General features: G+C 41.0%; 1 protein-coding gene across 1 annotated transcript in view; it reads left to right on the forward strand.

Moving 5' to 3' along the window:
• The window catches only part of LOC110974232 (ATP-binding cassette sub-family C member 10-like), a 17,424-nt gene continuing 3,069 nt past the window's right edge, over window positions 1-14,355 (forward strand). Inside the window, exons 1-18 of the mRNA XM_022225725.2 lie at window positions 1-650; window positions 2,335-3,823; window positions 4,457-4,560; window positions 5,055-5,282; window positions 5,476-5,635; window positions 6,172-6,374; window positions 6,825-7,076; window positions 7,726-7,824; window positions 8,206-8,395; window positions 8,789-9,049; window positions 9,624-9,723; window positions 10,091-10,283; window positions 10,628-10,843; window positions 11,426-11,553; window positions 11,802-11,971; window positions 12,378-12,538; window positions 13,339-13,592; window positions 13,712-13,955. Of these exons, the coding sequence (XP_022081417.2) occupies window positions 2,380-3,823; window positions 4,457-4,560; window positions 5,055-5,282; window positions 5,476-5,635; window positions 6,172-6,374; window positions 6,825-7,076; window positions 7,726-7,824; window positions 8,206-8,395; window positions 8,789-9,049; window positions 9,624-9,723; window positions 10,091-10,283; window positions 10,628-10,843; window positions 11,426-11,553; window positions 11,802-11,971; window positions 12,378-12,538; window positions 13,339-13,592; window positions 13,712-13,955 (4,407 nt within the window). The 5' untranslated portion in view covers window positions 1-650; window positions 2,335-2,379. The remainder of the gene's footprint in view (window positions 651-2,334; window positions 3,824-4,456; window positions 4,561-5,054; window positions 5,283-5,475; window positions 5,636-6,171; window positions 6,375-6,824; window positions 7,077-7,725; window positions 7,825-8,205; window positions 8,396-8,788; window positions 9,050-9,623; window positions 9,724-10,090; window positions 10,284-10,627; window positions 10,844-11,425; window positions 11,554-11,801; window positions 11,972-12,377; window positions 12,539-13,338; window positions 13,593-13,711; window positions 13,956-14,355) is intronic.

Raw genomic sequence — 14,355 nt, forward strand, 5'->3', positions numbered from 1 at the left:
TCAATACTTCAAACTTCTCTCCAGGTAGTCATGTTGACATAAAACAAGTTCATTTACTGACAGTTTGGACATGTCTAATTTATGTGACGGGCGCAAAGCTGCCACTGCCAGCCCCCTCAAGTTGAACATGCGGAGCGAATATGGCTTCGGCATGACCGTACTGTGGTTTTCTTAGGGTTTTGTACTAATATGTGATAAATGAATTATTATTATCAATATTTGATTTAAAGACTCCTCGGGAGCAACTTCCCCCCAGGCTGGATATGGGTTGTGCGGGAAAAATACACGATTTCCATCTATACTGGTACTGGCCTGGGCAGCTGCGGAGAGCGTCTTCAGTGTACAAGCTTCGCTAAAGCCTCACGTGCATCGGAGCGGTGGTTATATTTAGCTGGCTATCGAACCTCGTGTGACTCATTAAAGGGACAAGCATTACATAATCGCTATCCGTTTGTTGTTCCCGCGTAGCAACAGCGGTTTACCCAGCCCCTGGGACTGTTGATGCTGTTACCCTCGCTGGCCGGCGCGCCAGATATAAATAGAGCTCCCCCTGCATTCCTGAGGCTGAAATTGGGTCGGACCCAGATGCAACCAACAACTAGCAACTTGCCACAAGTCTTGTAGCTCTGAATTCGGTGAGGTCTTTGAAGGTAGGCTACTTGCACCCTTTTTTTCGCTCACAGGCAGGGCGACATTTATTTCGTTTAACCCCCAAAATGTTTGCCAGCTAATAACCATTCCATAATGTTCAATCTATTTCCTGCGCAGTATCAGGGTGCAGCACAGACACTTAGCGTACATAAATGAGACTGGGAGACAGTAATGGTGATTTTTATTTTTTTAAATGAAAGACTCCAAAATTGGATTTAAATTCTTAAATCATATTATTTTATTTAATTCCTATTTATTCATTCATTTGTTTTAATTAGAGACAGATTGGCTCAGTCATCAGTTCTAATTCAAACAATTTAGCTGCATGTGTCATATTTGCTTAGGCCTATTTTCTCTTTCATTTGTTGCGAAGTTAAGAAACTGTGATTAAACTTAGGAGATTTAAATATTGGAAATTAATAAGCGCCCTCAGCCAAGGTGAAATACATGCTGTATATAGGAACTATAGAGTTGACAATTCCTTGTCAACATATAAATACATGTGCCAAGGTTCCAGGTTTTAAACTAAGTCTAAGTTTCGGCCAGCGTTCAAGTTTAATTTGTTAGGAATTTGTCCTAAACTGCTGTCAACCACATGAAAAGTATTAATCCCAATAAAATACCCGTAGAGATAAAATATGGATGTACACCGATACTTTACCACATTATTAAACTCAGATTAATATACTTCAATACATTGTATCCCAAACTTGTTAAGAAAAATAAGTGACCCGAAATGAACGATGAAAGATTCAAATCACTCGAACAAAGTGAAAAAAGGCCATCTTTGCCCTTTCAAAAACAAACTTGATTTACATCAGTGATTTAAAAATCGTATGATTTAATTTAATTTGTGCCCTGCCCGACGTGTATTATTATAACACTATATAGGGCCTACTCAGTGTTTGCCCCCGAAGGCTTGTGAAAAAATCCACAATTAGCGTACCACCGTCGTATGATTTAAATTAGCCAACCTCGCGTTGTTTGATGATTGATGTGTTTTGCACCCCAACAAGTGTGACAAAAATTCTTCCACAGGGAACAGAATCTGTAAAATTCGAATGTGACCAGCTCCATGGAGCAACTGTATCGTGACTGGGGACTTACGATATATATCTCGTTTGTTATGAATGTAATGGCTTAATTGGATCCCCTATTTCTTGATTGAATTTTAGGAGATATTCAAGAGGAAGAAATCAAATTAAGAACATGTTGGAACATCTGGAAAACAAAATCTCATGAAACAAACGATCAAACGCTTTGTCTTTAGAAGATTAGAAGTGATGTATTAGGAACCAATTTTTATTGTAGATTATAAAGTTGTCTCCATAAAAATATTACTAAAACAGGAATAGCCCGCTTGTTGTCTAAAACAATTGAGAATTGATAGCTGTATCCCAACCAACCTCTCAGGTGCTGGATTAAAAAAGCAGAAATAGAAATCTCTGGCCCGAACTGATTATTGTGCAGTTGAAGTAATTAGTGTGGAAATAATGTCCAAGGGATACCCCTTTACGTTCAACTGAAGGGATGCTTTACGTCACCGGAGATAATGTCTTTTAAATTAATCACTATTTGCATTTCAGCATGTTTGGCAAATCCACCCAAAAACTAAATGTGAAATTGAAACTAAATTTATTTCGCTGTCAAGTTTTGTCTGTTTTTATTTTCTGGATTGTATAGGAAGGACAAAATCTCAGTGTTCAAACTTCAGTGCACATTGAGAGTATGACTGCCAAAGTAGATCTACAAGACTTTTGTTGGCCTCCAAATAATGACTCTTTCTTCTGGGCTGATAAAGCCTACAGTTATTGTAAGGAGCTCCCAGACTTTGATGTAACTAGTTATGCCCTGCTTGCCGTCGCTAGTGGCCTGTCCATTGGCCACATCCAGCACTCAGAGCATAAAAACTTGAAGAGATTCTGGGCTTTGCGTGCAAGGTTTGCCTTGTCTATCGTCAGCAGCTTTTTGCCAGTAATAGGGGTGATTCTGAACTTAACCCATTCGGTAAAGCTGATTGCACCTTTTCCCAGTGTCAGAGATGGTTGTGCTTTCTTTGCATGGGCGGCACACGCTCTATACCTTCTGAAACTGCTGAAAGCCCGGCAAAAACTTGTGAGGGGTTATTTACCGGTCCTTTTTGCGTGGACCCTATCTTTGCTGTCTACTGTTGTGCGAGTGGCAAAAGTTACTGGCTACATTGCTCAGAAAGACCAGTTAGAGTTAGAGGAGGTTGGCAGAATTCTGACATTCGTCGAATTTGCTCTTCAGCTTTTGTACTTGGTGTTGCTTTTGCCATCCCATAACCAAAAGCAAGTTGCCTTTGAGGGCAACCATGATGAAGAGTGCAGTGTTGTTTCGGATCTGGGTGTTGCTGCTGAGGAGGCTGGCTTCCTATCCAAGTTGCTCTTGTGGTGGATCCGGCCCCTGCTGAAACAAGGGGCACAGGGCAAGCTCAGAAATGCGGACGATGTATTTCGTCTGCCCAAGTACCTACAAACCCTCAATGTGCAAGACTACTTTGGCAGGATCTTGAATGGCGAACTGGCTGACAGAGTCACTGGTAACAGGGAGGCAGATGACTTGTCGAAACTGGAAAAGAAAACTCTAGCAGGATGTGCCTTTTCCAAAGAGCAGATTTTCAGTGTATTCGGCTGGCGAAGCCGAGGCAAGTCTGAATCAACACTGTCTGAGAGACCCACACTTCTGAGGGCACTTGTAAGAGCTTTTGGGGTTCATTTCATCTTTCTTGGTGTTGCAAAATTTTGTCTGTATGTAACGAGATATGCTGGACCTCTTCTCCTCAATGCCTTGGTGACTTTCATCGAAGACGGTGAGGAACCAGTTCAGAATGGTCTGCTGTATGCCTTCATCCTCTCGCTCTCAACTCTACTGCATGCGTTTGTGTCAATCCACTACCATTACCAGACGTTTAAGATGATAACGCGTATGCGGGCAGCCCTGGTGACCACCATCTACAGGAAGGCTCTCGTAGTGAGCTCCACGGCAGCCTCTCGCTTCACAACTGGAGAGATCACAAATATGATGAGCGTTGACGTGGATCGGGTGAAGGGCATCTGCTGGGGTCTCCATGAATCGTGGGGTATCCCCTTCCAGATGACTGTCTCACTAATTCTCTTGTACCAGCAACTTGGGCTCTCATTTCTGGCAGGTAAGCTTCACAAAACTGTTTACTCATTATCCTAAAGGGGTTATTCAAACTCAACATGAAAAGTGTTCATAGACCCACTGTGGGAGTACACTTGTCAGCATTTATCTTTCAATTTTTGTAAGTGGTTAACTCTTTTCATAAGCCACTACTGTAGCTTTGTCAGAAAAGCAACTTTGTGGATACTTATATCAATGATTGCTTCTAAGCTATCGCAGGACAGTAGTCTGTCACACAAATTAAAATAACTTACCTAATTGATATGAGGAATTAAGGATGATGAAGGCTGATTTAGCACGCACTTGCCCTTTCAACTTAACCTTCTGGACATGTAGTTTTGCTTGGAGTTAACCAGTCTCAAAAAATTAACTGTCAAGTTTAGAAAAAGCTTTATTTTTTCAGGTCAGAATACCTCAACATTGGTTTTTGACTTCCATGCAGATTAAGGTTATTTATTTGTGAATTTGATTGGTTTGCATGTGTTTTGAATTTGTGCTGAAGCCAACAATGGGAATGGTTTTGAAAAAAATAAATGGACAAAATTGGAAATTACATCTATAACAACTCTGAAAAATCTAAATATTTAATTATTATTGCATTGAATTCTGGGTATTGTAATATACTTTATTCCTTCAGGGGTTGTCTTCGCTGTGCTGATGGCTGCTGTAACCAAGTGGCCATCCAGCAAGATGTACAAATTTTATGAAGGTCTGATGAAGCACAAAGACAGCAGGATCAAGGTAAGTAGATTGATTCTTAGCCTGAGTACCACAAATGAATTAAAGGGTAGGCCTAGGTACTATAACGTGCGTGACTGTATAGTGGCCAGGTCCCTAATTTCGCTACCTATTGTCAAGTGTGATTGTTTTCACAGTAATGAGTGGCGAAATAAGGGACCTGGGGGCTATACAGTCACACATGTAATAGTCAAGCAGGTACTATTTCATATTATAATGAAAACCTAAGAATGGCACAACCACGTAACTTATTGAATAGGGGTGGGGGGGGGCAGATGTAGATGCATCTGGTTACCATGGTTATGCTATCAATGGATTTTAATGTTGCTATCATGTTGAGTCATAGTTCTAGTATAAACATGTGTGGAAATCCAACAGAGTGCATTCCACCATTACCAGACATTGCTCGATTTGCAATTGTCTGTTGTATGTTCACAGCCGAAACAAAGGCAGAAATTGCCTATTAACCCCTCATATCTGTCTGTATCCACTGACAGCTAATGAGTGAGATCCTGCATGGTATTCGTGTCATCAAGTTCTATGCATGGGAGAAGCACTTCATGCGGAAGATCGAGGAACTGCGAGACAGTGAACTGGGCCGTCTGAAGCAACTGAAATACCTGCATGCTGTGTTTGTGTATATCTGGAACAGTGCAAACATATTGATAGCTGTCTCTTCTTTTGCTGCCTTTGTGCTGCTGGGGAACCAGCTAACAGCTGCCAAGGTTTGTGGCTTGCTCTGGTCGTACAATATGCCCGTTCCGACGGTGTTCAGGAAATTTTGTAATTTACGAATTTGAACAATCAAGTTTTCATAGCTTCTCCTACATGTAGATACAGCATTTGATCAACATAATAAAAGAACAAGTTGTACTGCAAAAAATGATAATGCCCTTTCCATGATCATTTCCATTTCAGGTTTTTACAAGCTTGACTCTTTTTAACATGCTGATTGGTCCCCTGCACTACTTGCCGTGGCTCATCAATGATGTCATCGAGAGCCGAGTCTCTCTCAAGAGGATTCAGAGTTTCTTGGACCTAGAGGAGCTGGATCCTTCCACCTACTACTCATCACAAGGTACGTCCCACGGCTCAAATCACTTGCTGTGTGAACTTCAGAAACAGTTGGTCCAAGCTACCTGGAAACATTTCTTTCTTGTTTGGTCTCTCCTCAAGAGCTGATGGTCATTAAGACTAGTTAAATTGTCTTTAAATGTTTGCAGTTACTCATTTGATTTTATGCAATTCAGCTTCAGCTTTTATCAAAAAATGTCTAAATTAGTTTGGTTCATTTACTATTCAGACTTTGTACAACCCACTCTAATATTGGTCAGTTATTTCCCATGCACGCATTGCCTTCTAATTGCAACAGAATATATATTGTCAAATTGCCTAAAATTGTCCATACTTTTGCATACTCTAGAATCTGTCTCTGTCAAGTAAGGCTTGTCAGGTGCTTTGTTTGTATTTTGTTTATTTTTAACAAAAGTAAATGCAAAATAAGCAAACAGGTAATATTAGGTCCAATTTAATCTAGTTTAAAAAAAAAATCTTATGTTTTCCAACTGCCTCAAAGATCATCTGTAATATCTAGTCAAAAACTATGGCTTTCAGGAATGGAAGACCCCAACTCCTATCTTGAGATCAAGCAAGGCAGCTTCCAGTGGGACCATCCTCAAAAGGCAGAGGATACTGCTGCAGATGAGGGTTCAAAGGAAACCAGCAAATCAACTGAGAAAGACACGGATGGGATGGATCTGGAAAAAAAGGGGACAGGTGTCCTGAAACTGTCCAATTTGAATCTGTGTGTTGGCCGGGTAGGTGTGCTGACCACTGTCAGACTGTAAGAAGTGTGATAAGCATGCAATGGATGCAGTCAGATTTGACGGCCTGCAGAAAAACCTTAACTTTGAATGTAGTGAAACAAAAGTTAAAGTAAATGTGATGAACATTTGAGTTCTGGTGATACCTGTCATGAAAGTTTAAATGTTTTGTCTTAAAATTTGCCCGTGAAGACATTCCCCAGTCATGAAAGTTTAAATGTTTTGTCTTAAAATTTGCCCGTGAAGACATTCCCCACTGCAACTAGTTTGAGTGGGACTTGATTTGTCCCATAGCTTTGTGAAAATTAATTCCCGTGGTCTCTTTGAAGGGATTCTACATAATCGTATTTGTAGAGGACCAGAGAATGTTAATGTAGCCACCCATGCCTTAGAAAATAAGATAGCATCTGTGACGTCAGAGTTATACCTTTTTTTTATTCACAGGGTCGGCTGGTCGGGGTCATAGGTTGCGTGGGCTCTGGCAAGAGTTCCCTCCTGTCTGCGATTACAGCCGAGATGACCCACACCGGTGGTTCCATCAGTGTGTCAGACCTGATGAGTGGCTTCGGCCTGGTTCCTCAGGAGGCTTGGGTACAGCATGCTACATTGCGGGATAACGTCTTGTTTGGCACAGAGTTCATAGCCAAGAGGTACCGAGCGGTCATTGAGGCATGCGCTCTCAAGGACGATATTAAAGTGAGTCAAAGTCTCTTTGTAGGGTCTGCCATGATTTTGTTGATGGGGTTTCTAAAAGTTTTGAGACCTTCCACACTGCGAAAAGTACAAAAGATACTTTTTCTTTTAGGATGAGTTAAAAAATAGGAGTTTCTTGTCCAATTGCTTCACTGGCAGTGATTTCTTCTTGAAAAAAGTTAATTTTTTGGCTTTGTTGCTTGTTCCTGACAAAACTTTCGGCCATAAATGCAAACAGGCCTTTGGGATGGAGGATTATTACACCCTGCACTTTTAATGAAGGAATGTGTATTTTGGAATCATTTGAACTTTCTCACAGCAATAACGGAGAACAAATATTGCAAAACAACTTTGACGTAAAGTTGAGGGTATGTGAACTCTCATAGACATGTACATTGTGCAGAAGATGCAGAGCTGGACCATGAAAAGCATCATACCATGTTGTCACATGGTCTGCAGTCTCCCTTCAAATTTCCATTGCTGGGAAATTTAAGAATTCCTGCTGACTCGACAGCACCATTTTCTATGCCACTGGTAAATGGACTAATTTTGAAACAAAAAAAACTGGGAGACAGTCCCTCCAAACACTCAGTTTTTATACTTTTGAAAAGTATTGCATACAATTCACACCTGATGTGATTTTCTGCCCTAGTCTCTACCAGCAGGAGACCTGACTGAGATTGGAGAGAATGGAGTGACCCTCAGTGGAGGTCAGAAGGCGAGGGTGGCCCTGGCTAGAGCCGTTTATCAGGTTAGTGCATAAGAGTGACTTATTTTCAGGATGGTATTAAGCAGCATTTAAACCTCAATGGATTTAGCCATTGGAGCTCTTGTTTTAGTTGTGACCGTTTCCATATTTTTAGGAATAAAGGAAAAGTGGCTTTCGCTACCTCAAATCCAACTTTACCCTTAATACCACCAATTAAGCTAGAAAGCTACGCCATCGAGACCTGAAACTTAAAAAAGAAGGGATTTTGTGGATCACATGCAAGTAATTTTACAACAGATGTCTTAATCTTGCAGATGTACTTTACTGTCATTTTAGGCAACCTGTCCGTTTATTTTACTATCAGAAACTCAAACATTTTGGGGTGAAACATTTCGTTAGCATATTTTTCATTTACGTTTTTAGGATAAAGACCTTTATCTGCTGGATGACCCAATGGCTGCTGTAGATGCACATGTAGGGGCGCACATCTTCTCCCAGTGCATCATGGGATTGCTCAAAAACAAGACCAGAATCCTTTGCACCCACCACACCAAGTACTTACAGGAAGCCGACCTAGTAATTGTAATGGAAGGTGGAGTAATTAGGAATGCCGGTAGGTGCAAGATTGAAATCAATTCTTAAGTAAACTTCAGGCGTAATCTTGCCATTTTTTCAAGTTTCATAAAATGACTCAACCTGAGCTTTTTCTTAAAAACATGAACACTTCCAGGTTCTCTCTATGTTGTCAAATGACAACTATTTAAGGATTGCTTGTATACTATTGTGACTAATATTCAGTTATTCAGAAATAAGTAACTTGTTGCAAACATTTTATACATTTATGAGACAATTTCTTTATTTGTTTTATTGAAAAAGTTGTGACAGCCAACAGGAGTCCCAATCCTGAAAAATATCAGTCAATCACAAAATGAAAACCAGAGCTTAGAGACGGTCCACTTTGGAAACCACATTGCAAATCTTGTATTATTGATTTTCTTTCTAATAGGACATCCCACAGTGATTCTGGAAAACAAAGATCTGCTGGCTGCAGCTCAGCACAATGGCCCTGGGGTCAGAGAGGGCGGAAACAGCCCAGGGGAGGAGGAGGAGGAGGCGGAGCTCTGGACACGCAAGGAGGATGGCAAGCTGGTGGAAGAGGAGGAGCAAGTAACTGGCATGGTCAAATTCAAGGTGTATCAGGCATACTGGAATGCCATTGGCTGCTCCCTGGCAACCAGTGTCCTGGTTGCTATGGTTCTAACACAAGGTGAGTTGAAGAGACAGCTACAGTGGGCTTCTGTGGATGAGGTGAGCAAAGAGAGGGAACCATGTTACCTCGGAATGACCTATTTCCTTTAGAAGTCTGGCTGACAGTTTTTGCACTTTGCACATTGATATGTGAGGCATCTGTTTAATGCACGTAAAACGGGAAGAGGCAGGTCTAAGGGAAGCCAGTGTATTGACTGTGCTTTATTGCATGTTCTGTGAATGGTAATGATGGAGTCTGGAGCCAGGCGGTTGGACCAGCCTTCAAGTTGTTTGCTAGTGAGAAAGCATTTTTGTGCAGAATTCACACTGCTGTTAGGAACAACACTTTTATCACCCTGGAGATACTTGGGCCTTGACAACAGGACTTTTTTCTGGTTACAAGAAACATTATGCAACAGCACTTAACATATATATGTTACCCCACAAGATATGTTGTGACTCAGCACTGTAAGTTTGTTGTTTTTGATCATTTTGGCCACCCGAATAAGCTATGGTGGATTATAACCTGTTGCAGAAATTCTTTGCCACGACTGAAAAAAAAGGTTAAAATTCTTTTTCTTGTTTCCCACCAGCTTCTAGGCGCATAGCCGATTGGTGGTTGTCTTACTGGGTTAGTCATTCTCACAGCTACGAAGCCTTCAATTCAAGTTCTAGTACTGAAAATATCACCAGGTAATGAGCTAGAAGTTCCAAAGGAATTCATGCAGATCACTGCACATTCCAAGAAAAGCTAGAAGCAATTAATGTTCTGCATATATTAATAAAATGTTGAACAAAAATCTTTTCCTAGAACAATGTATAGTTACTGTGAGACATTTTGGGGCTTGAAGAGCATAACATTTGTCATAATGGGAATAGCTTAATCCATATTTACTAAGCTCAATTTTATACTTTTCAAAATTAAGTTGCTAAAAGTTTCAAGAGCAAATCCAGTTGAACAATGTTGGAGAATTGTAACAAAAGTATTATGTATTCAATGTGGAAAAATAATTTCTACGCTTTACGTCATTTTCTCTCTTAACTTTTGTTTGGTTATAAGCACTCATGTGGAAGTTCCGATGACTGAGATGAACCTAACTGGTGCTGACAACCCCATGTTCTACCTTGGCATCTACGGCGGCATAGTTGGAGCTAACAGCATCTTTATGCTGTTCAGAGCTTTCCTGTTTGCTTACGGTGGCTTATGTGCTGCCAAGACCATTCACAATGGACTCTTGTCCAGCATTTGGAAGGTAAAAACAGTCTTCAGTATCCCCTCATCAGTCAGTTAGGTGTGGGTCTGCAGTGAAAAAATCATTTTGAAGTTCATGTACTGTTTTTATTTTAAGACAAATGACGCCGAAGAATAACATGGATTTAAAGATCTTAAATTATTAAAAAACAGGACAACTGTTTTGTTATAAGTACATTGAAAGTGCTGTTTCAGAATTCAATTAGTTAGAATGTATGTTTAGAATACCAGTTCAATACCATTTTATGTGAAGACTTTAATATTTGGTGATTTTAAAAAAATGTACTCCTAGAACGTCCCTAAAATGATATCATTTAAAAAACTGCTTGGATACTTTTATTACAGGCTCCAGTCTCCTTCTTTGATACCACACCCATTGGTCGCATCATCAACCGCTTCTCCTCAGATACACACACCATCGACGATAACCTCCCTGATGTCCTGTGTCGGTTCCTGTCTTTTCTCTTTGGCACTGTGGGAACCTTGGTCTTGGTCTGTTACGGAATACCCTGGTTTTCTGTTGTGTTAATCCCCATATTTATACTCTACAGCTGCATCCAGGTATGTCAAAGGGTTCTTTCTCAGAGCCAGTTTCTTTCATTTCATTATTTCAGCTTGTTTTTGTCCTGATTTCATGTGAGCTAAACATTTATTTCACACTTCTCTCTGAAGATTAATTAAAGGACATCAACAAATGTTAAAGAAAATGCAACACATAACAAAAAAGAAATTGATATGTGAAAAGGGAAATAATGTGGAGTACTTTCAGAAAACGGCATTACGCTTGTGGTGACGATGCCCTTAAAACAACAAAAAGGTGAAAGGTACAAGGGAACTGCAGTTTAAGATTTGTGTTACTTCCAAGGGATTCAGACTTGTTCCTTGCATCCGTTTCCTGAATTCACAGTCACATTTCAGCAAAGAACCCATAACTGTGGTTACTGTGCTCGATTTGAACTTGAGTGTATAGCATTGTAGAGCATTAATTGCAATTCCAACAGTAAACCCAGTGAGGTATCGGCAAGAAAAGCACCGAATTATTCATTTTGAGTCATTTTTATTAATTAGGTGTGTGGTATGCACTTACTGCCAATTTCTGCAAGCAAACATTGAATTATAGACTGTTCTGTGCTCTCTGTTCAGAACTACTACAGGAAGACATCTCGCCAGTTGGGCAGAATTGAAAGTGTGACCATGTCTCCAATCTACGCCCACTTCTCCGAGACTCTGGCTGGGCTACCGACTATCAGGGCACTCAGAGCCACAGAAAGGTAAGACAGAGACAAAGTTGTCACTAACGGCTCCTATGTTTATCTAAGGTTACTCATATGCTATCGCCATGTTTGCCTTAAGGTTTTGCACTAACTCGAGGGAGATCAAACAGGCAGTAAACCTGCCGTCCAAAATATGGTTGATATCTCAGTTCAGTTTCTGCTACTGTGCTTGGAGACTTCGTCGTATGTTCCACTCCCTTTTGCCTGGGTACGTGTCCATGCTAATAAGCATTTCTTGGCTTCAGGTTCCGATTGGAGAATGCCGCCAAGCTGGAGGCCAACCAGAGGATTCGTTTCTGTGGCTTCTCAGTGAGGATTTGGCTGGCAGTCTGCCTCGATTTGCTGACGGCGGTCATTATTGCGACCGTAGCAGTCACAGCTGTCTTGGGACGTCAATACCAGACCCTCAGTCCAGGTACACATTTGGGCCCCCGGCTTAACAAATAAGGGTTCACCAAATATTTCGTAAACCTCCTCATATGACGAAACTAAAATCTCTTCTTTGAAAATAGTTTTGGATAATTTCACCTTCACATTCATGATGGCAGGAGACTGGGCAATTTCCATCGCTAGTCTCTGAAGCCGGAATTGCCTTCTCTTCACAATCCAGAAAAAGTTGAACAGCTCAAGGGACTCAGTTTTATAAAATGCATCTACTTAGATGTATCTCATAAATTCTATTTTGTTTTGATGTGTTCATATGCTCATGGACTAACAGTTGGGTTCTTTTGGCTGCATTCTCCCCAAGCCCTTTTTATCCTTCGTGTTAATTGGTACAAACTGGTTAATTTTGATGGAAACTTGTGGGATTTTGTGCACAGGTTTGGTTGGCCTGGTTCTCTCCTCCACATTGTCCATCAGCTACCATCTTCAGGAGGTGGTGGCCGTCTTCACCGAACTGGAGAAAAAGATGGTTAGCTTGGAGCGAGTTGAACAGTATATCAAAGACCTGCCGTCAGAGAACCAGCAAGGGCGATTGCAGGTATAAAGTTTATTCAGGACTTTTAAGTGACACACTATGTGCTTATTGGAGTAGTGTCTATTAAAAGACGAATGCTGTATTCTAATTTGTAGAAATGCATTGTGCTCTGCAGCGTTGTAGACGTAGTGTCATTGTAGTGTTCTTAGTTGAAGCCAAAAGAAGGTGTAAATTTTTAAGTCTGGATTATTGGAAAATTTGCTTTGCCAGCGACTCTCGGTTCTGTCTGAAATCTTGTGGGTAAAAATCCCTAAAGTTTGCTTGGATGAGACTTGAACCCAAGACATCTTAAGTGCTTGTAGAGAGGTTTAAACCATTGGACCACTAAGTTTTTCAGTCCAACCAGTTGGCCTCGTCAAATATTAAATTGAATAAAAAATCCTTTTTCCAATTAAGTGTCTAATGTAATGGACTTTTGCTCTTGTTACGTATTTTGGATTGTGGCCCTCAAGTTTACTTTTGCCATTGCTGCCTTTGTATATGATCAAGCCTACGAGCAAAACTAGTTGATGCCGGTGTATTAATCCTACTTGAGTATGCTGTTCCACTTTTGAAATGGGCATTACACAAGGCAGTTTAAAACTGAATATGTTGTATCCTATTAGGAAACCATTGGTAGAATAAAGAATGCTTTTTTGACAGCTTACGGAAATTCCCAAGAGAAGCACATATTCAAACTTTAACTTTGACTGTTTTCTTGTTTTGGCCAACTAGGCAATTTGGGCATCTACATGTAGTTGTTTTTCCCATGATTTCTTTTCTTCTGGTGTTTTAGGATGACCTTATGATAATCATTTGTACAGGTAGCACCCTCCTGGCCCCAGCATGGTCAAGTCTCCTTCAAGAATGTTTCATTTGCCTATCGTCCAAGCCTCCCAAATGCTCTGAATGGAGTAACCTTTGACTTACAACCTGCAGAGAAGCTGGGCATTGTGGGAAGGACAGGGTCAGGGAAGTCGTCACTCTTCCAGGTGCTGTTCCGTTTAGTGGAAATACAGAGTGGTCAGGTGACCATTGATGGAGTTGACATAGCTCACTTGTCATTGGAGGAACTCAGGTAAGAGAAGGTCGGATTCCAGACCTTTTTGATCTTTTGTGTCATGACAGGCACTTTGATTTTCCCAAAGTGTTTGAAAAGTGAAATGAAACTTCCTTGCTCTTTTCCGCACTTTTCAGATCCAAGCTTGCCATCATACCCCAGGATCCCTTCCTCTTCATCGGTTCCATCAGGGAAAACCTGGATCCAACAGGACGATTCTCAGACAAGGATCTCTGGGTGGTGCTGGAGAAGTGTCACCTGCAATCTGTGGTAGAGAGCCTGGGAGGTTTGCAGGCTCAGGCTGGGGAGAAAGGCCGCAAGTTTTCTGTGGGTCAGAGACAGCTGGTGTGCCTGGCAAGAGCTATGCTCACCGGTGCCAAGGTGAGGAGGATTCTCAAGGAAAAGAGATGATATGACTCAGTTTAGATTTTCCATGCAGTGTTAGTCCAGATGTCCAGGTTTTCCCCCATCTTTTCATCGGAGGGGTTTAGTTTGTCTTCCGTGTTTTCCATGATGTTCTTATTTTACTTAGTTTTCTGCTTGATAGATCCTGTTTTCGTATGTAACATTTTGTCTTGCTTTTTTCTGGCTTGGAGCAGGTATCCTGTAAAAGAAATTGTTTGAGATGATCTTACTGTCAAATCCTTCCACATCTGCCCTCTGCCAAGTCCCTTCTTATTTGTCGATTTTATTTCGGGAACGTATCTAATCGTTGTTGCAGTCTCTTCCTTCAATCAGCCAACCTATCTGATCATTCCATTGCTCCCTTCTTCCCTGGCTT

This window comes from Acanthaster planci, linkage group LG01, assembly GCF_054643075.1.
Source record: "Acanthaster planci isolate LZ-2023a linkage group LG01, COTS_SCS, whole genome shotgun sequence".
Lineage (NCBI taxonomy): Eukaryota > Metazoa > Echinodermata > Asteroidea > Valvatida > Acanthasteridae > Acanthaster > Acanthaster planci.